This window comes from Drosophila subpulchrella, chromosome 3L (genome assembly GCF_014743375.2).
Source record: "Drosophila subpulchrella strain 33 F10 #4 breed RU33 chromosome 3L, RU_Dsub_v1.1 Primary Assembly, whole genome shotgun sequence".
In the NCBI taxonomy this organism is placed as follows: domain Eukaryota; kingdom Metazoa; phylum Arthropoda; class Insecta; order Diptera; family Drosophilidae; genus Drosophila; species Drosophila subpulchrella.
In genome coordinates, this window is record NC_050612.1 from 20,130,809 (window position 1) to 20,136,223 (window position 5,415).

Genomic DNA, 5,415 nt, shown 5'->3' on the forward strand with positions numbered 1-5,415 from the left:
AAGGTTTCTAAAACATGCGAGTATCTTTAAAAATGTTTAAGAACTTTCAAGGACGTCATTTAGCTTTGGTTGAACAAAATAAATATATTTTAATTGGATAAAATGCTATTCCTGGCCAAAAACAAAAAAGAGTACATGTGAAAAACCATTATATATTATCCTTTGCTTGAAAACGCGAATTCTTTAGGATATAATAAAGATATCGCTACTACCTTACTTTCCATCTCTCAATCAAGATAAAGTATATCAGACTAATCTACATAGCTAAAAAAGAATATAAGATATATACGCGAGTTCTTTAGAACTTAGTATATTAGAAGACTCGTCCTTTCTTCAGCCAGACTTGGCTTCTTAAAAATCTAATTTTTTGCGATTTCTGTCAGTTAATATTTAATGCTAGAAGGAAAAAAATATACAACCGAAATGATTCAAAATAGCGAGACGGCTCATTCAGCTTTCGGGGGAGTCTCCTCGGCATTTTCCTTGGTTGGAGCCTCCTCCTCGGCATCGAAACTGCCGACCAGGCTCTCGTGGGTTCTCCTCTTGGTAGCCACCGCCGCGTAATCCCCGAATGTGAGATTGATGTCGTAGGGAGTGCGCCGGAAGATGTTCGGCGGGGTATAGTTGTTCTGGATGGGCCAGAACAACCCATCCTCGTCGGGGGAAAAGGGCACCTGGCCGTAGATCTTGGCGAACTCATCCAACTCGTAATAAAATCGCGTGCAGGCCAAGACCAGTTCGATTCGCTGGATCTCGGGCAGGTGCTTGCGGAACACTTCCATTGGCAAATGTTCACTTAGAATGGAGCCCTTGGACTTGGACTTCGGCAGATCTTCCTCGAAATCGCTCTCCCGCATGGACACCGCGTCCGGATCGGCTTGCAGGCCTTCTGAGATCAGGCGGCAGATGGTCAACAGCTTATCCTTGATGATCAGGTGCTGCTTTCCCATGAGATACTCATCCGTGGGCGTGGAGGTGGGGAATTTTTCGTTGAGAAATACCGAAGGAATCCGGCGGAAGATTAGATCCTTGGTGTAGAGCTCCTGGATGTGATCCTCGATGTGGAAGACGCGGTTTGTCTGCCAGAAGTTCTCGGCACAGCTGGCCAGGGCCCGGGTGAAGCACCCTATCATGTCCTCGGAGGCCTCCAGCATGAGCATGCTGTAGTCGCCCATGTGAAGATACAATCCACATATGGGATCCGGGGTGATGGCCACCGCCTTGCACTGCTTGTGCAACTCCCGCAGCCGCTCGCTGAAGATGGCATAGAAGTCCTTGGGCTGGCCAGGCTCCTGGGAGTCCAGTTCCACCTCCTCCTCCTCGAGTGACTCAACCTCCCCGTGATCCTCCTCGCTGAAACGGAACGTGTGGGTTATCACTTCCTGTTCCACCGCTTCCTGAGCAGCTTCCTCCGGCGCTGGGATGCGCGTTGCATCCGTCATCGTAGTAGTGGGAGAGTCATTTTCCTCATTCTCCAAGACTGCATCCTCTGTTAAATGTAGCGCATCTCCTTCAACTGGTTCGGGTTCCGCCTGCTCCACCGGAGCCTGAACCTCAGCGGGCATCTCCTCCTCGGATTCCACTGGTGTCAAGTGGCAGTTCTTGGCCAGGATGAAAATGCGCTGATAGAACACCGAGGTGTCCATGTCCGCCAGCTCCATGTCTACGTACTCCACCAAGGACTTGCGCACCTGGAAGGTGATGGGTCTCTTCAAACTGAAGATGGTGTGCCTGGTCATCCGGGTGGACTTCGATTGCCTCTGGCGGGCAGCCAAGGAGGCATGGCGAGGATTGATTCGGTAAATGGACATCCTGGGAAGGAGTTGTTTGACTACTCCGGTCGGGGGTCGAGAGCAAACTCCCAGGGTCACCTGGGTTTACCTGGAGTATCGATAAAGCTGTTGCGAGCCCCCTTTGTTTCGGGGAATTTTGATGTTGTCTAGCAACTAAACGGTTGCTTTGATTGTCGTAGCTTTCGTTGCTCCGATATCAGTGGGGGAAATCAATAATCATGGCTATTAAAATGATCTAGAATAAGCAAATATTTGTTCGAGCGATTGACTTTGAATCTGAAAATATTGGACATTTTGTGGTGTACTTTACTTTTAAAGCGAACTTTACCTTAATATCACTTAATAACACTTTTTACCGCTGAATTTTAGCACATATATATATGGTTTGGTGACCCCGATTCTTCCTATAAGATAGCTTAAAATATTAAAGTGACAAATTGGTTTACAAAGCTTCTTACTCACTTCCTCATTTTCATTTATTTTCTAAACGTTATGTTTTTTGGCTGATCTCTAGCATAGATATAATTTGGTGACCCCAAGTGTTTTAAAAAATGCAGGTTTATAGATATACTTAGTTATTTTTAACTTAAAAGCCCATCTTAATAGTTATTTGTAACCTTACAACTTTTCTTAAATAACCTAGTATTTCCCCCAGTGCCTACCCATACACGAAACACCTTTGCTGGTACGTGTACAGTGTTATTATCTAACCAATGTACAAGTACTCGCTGCCTCAATTATTATTATCATTCGTTTGAAATCTAAGGCTCTCCTCGCTCCCCATTTCGGGTGCCTTTGTTTTTGCTCGGCTTTTAGTTTAGCTTGGCTTTTGCTTTTCAGCGACTTAATTTATTCATGGCGCATTTATGAGCATAGTGATTTCAGCCAGCACCTACACTTGCCACCCCAAGAATCCCCCCAGCCACATCCGACATCCAACATCCAACATCCAGCAACCTCGACAAGGACGTAAAGGGAAAACTTCTTCATCAGGAGCCAAACTCGTCCTTCGAGCTTCCCTACTCTCTTTGAACAATTTGAAACACTTGGGCATACAATATGTTGAAATGATAATGAGGCGAAATTGTTTTTTGACTCGCTCCCCAGGTGTTTCTGTTTCAGTTTCTGCTCCTGCCTCAGCTTCTGTTTCCCTTCACCTGCCTTCAAAGGATGATTATCCTTATCCGCCAGGACTCGCCCGAGTGGCCTCGACCGTTTTGGCCATTTAGTTTATTGACGCAAAAGTTGCGTAGCAATTTGCCGCAATGTTTTAATAACCAAGTGGCTCCATTTTCTTCGGCTAATAAGATAGGGTTTCGAGTTTGTTAAGAAGATCGGTAATTGTTTTATAAATAAGAGTTTTTAAGTGTATGAACTTGTTAAATCGTGTTGAAGGTTCTATAGCACTGTGTTTTAAAAAACTACAATTAAATAAAATTGTTACTTAAACCTCTTAGTTCCTAGAACATTTTCTTAAGCTTTAATAACTTTTCCCGTACGCTTTAAGAATTTAAAGCAATATTGTCTTTTGTACTAGGCCTGTATAATAATAAAGGTTTTCAGCTTTATCAAGAAGGTCATTAAATTTTAAAATCTATTATTCGTAGAATAATTAAATTCACTTGCATGTTTTAAAATGTATATACATTTAGCGAAGCCTTAAAATCTTTTTCCGTAGGCTGTAATGATAATATTATCTTTTATACCTGACCCAGAAAAGGTTAGAAAATTATATTTTTCTTTTAGGTCAAGTGACCTTTACCCAGCGTCGATTCTGTGCTTTATTAGTTTAAGCTTCACCTCGGGCTTTCACTCTTTCAGCTCCCCAGTTTCACTTTCGTTGCCATGCAAATATGCCGGGGCTGATGGTACCCTCGATTTGACTCCGAGATGTCGACATGCCACGCCCATTTGTCGCAGTCGCCGGCAGCGTTGATTGCATCGAAGTTCTTAGTCAATATTTGCCGATTTCAATGAAATGAGAATTTGACATGCAGGCAAACACGGCAGACGATGGCAGTCATTCCATGGGATGGGATGCGAATGGAAAGTATCTGCTGGCGGGAGAAGATACTGATGCACTGGCTGCAGACTCGGATGCAGATGCATCTGCATCCGGCAGCTGCAACAGGATGAAGACAAACACTGACTGGCTGACTCCAGACCAAATTGAGGCTGGCTGACTTGGGTAAATTAATTGCGATCTGTGTGCTAGGACATTTTTGTGTGCGGCCATGTGATTGATGTCGTGAGTAGAGTGTTTGCACTCGTTACCTTTGTTTTACGCCAGAAAAATGGAAATTTTTCCACCCTAATGATGAAAAACCAATACGGCTTTAATTGGGTAGTCAAAGGTAGGAGCTATTTGCATTTAATAGTTTGGCTTAGGCATTATAGTCCCTTAAAATCTTCTTTGTAGAAAATCAGTCTTTAAATTTAGTTGACCAATTCTATAAATTATCTGAAAACAAGTAATTACACATCATAGAATTTCCACAAAATATTAAATCTTTTCAAACTAACTCATTCAATGAGTACTAATCACTGAACAACAGCTCTTTTCTAAAGTTCTTTTTGTACTATTAGTTTACAGTTCTGTTTTAAAATTTCAATCCGCACGCGAAACCCAATAATTTCCGCAAAATATTTTGATTGGATCATCCTGTTTATCCTAATTATGAACTAAATCCACCGCATGACCTGCAATTGCTGCAAAATCAAACTGCTGAATAGTTTGCAATAAATTCAATTAAAATTGTAAATGGCTGGCATACAGAACGGAACTTTTACAAAATTAATGCCAGCCCAGCAGGTAAAATGGTTCTAGGCAATTTTAAATTAATTCAATTATACGGAGCATCAACAGCAGCACAAGTTCGGCTCTCAATTGCCTTAGCTGGCAGAAAAGTTCGTCCAGGTGCGATGATAAAATTTAATTGTTGTTGCCTTATTTTGGCAATGCAATTAAATGCAATGACAACTTGGGCGGCAACGGGGCGGTGGGATTGGGAAAAGGAACCCTTAGCCGAGGCTAATCAATTAAACCTTGGCAACGAATCGAGTCTTGGTCCAAATTGTGCATTGCTTGAGTGAGTCGCCCGCCCGCATTTCCAATTAATGGCAGCTAATTTATTTGAACTGGGCCGAAAATCAATACAGTGGGTCAGCAAGGGAAATAAACACTTTAACAAAATAGTCTACAAGTTTAGAAAGTCTAAATATTTAAACATATTTATAAGTCACAATTAAATGTGTCTAAAAGTATGCAATAAAAATGTGTCCTTCTTTCAATAAAAAAATGCTTGCATACTTTCTGACACCTTTATAAGTTATTCCGAAAGAAATCTTTTGCTTAACTATTTCAATAAAAAATTTCACAAGCTCATAAACTAAGAAGAAAATAGTACTTAGCTTATAAAAAGTTACACATGATTTAAACTACTTTTAAATACTCTTTAAATAAATGAATATATGTATAAATGATTAAAAAAACCAGTTAATACATAACAAAATTTTTTAAACACATTTTTTTTATTAAATTTTTTTTTGTTTAAGCAGCTTTCTTTTTTTGTCAGTGCATTGAGTTCCCTATCATGGTAGCCTCGGGCCTTGTGGCCAGGGA

The 5,415-nt window shown here is 41.3% G+C and overlaps 1 protein-coding gene across 1 annotated transcript; it reads right to left on the minus strand.

Moving 5' to 3' along the window:
• Positions 1 to 375: 375 nt before the first annotated feature.
• Positions 376 to 1,961, minus strand: LOC119553761. The gene has a single exon (XM_037864367.1). The coding sequence runs from the start codon at positions 1,809 to 1,811 to the stop codon at positions 447 to 449; it is 1,365 nt and encodes a 454-aa protein (XP_037720295.1). The 5' UTR covers positions 1,812 to 1,961; the 3' UTR covers positions 376 to 446.
• Between the last annotated feature and the right edge of the window lie 3,454 nt (positions 1,962 to 5,415).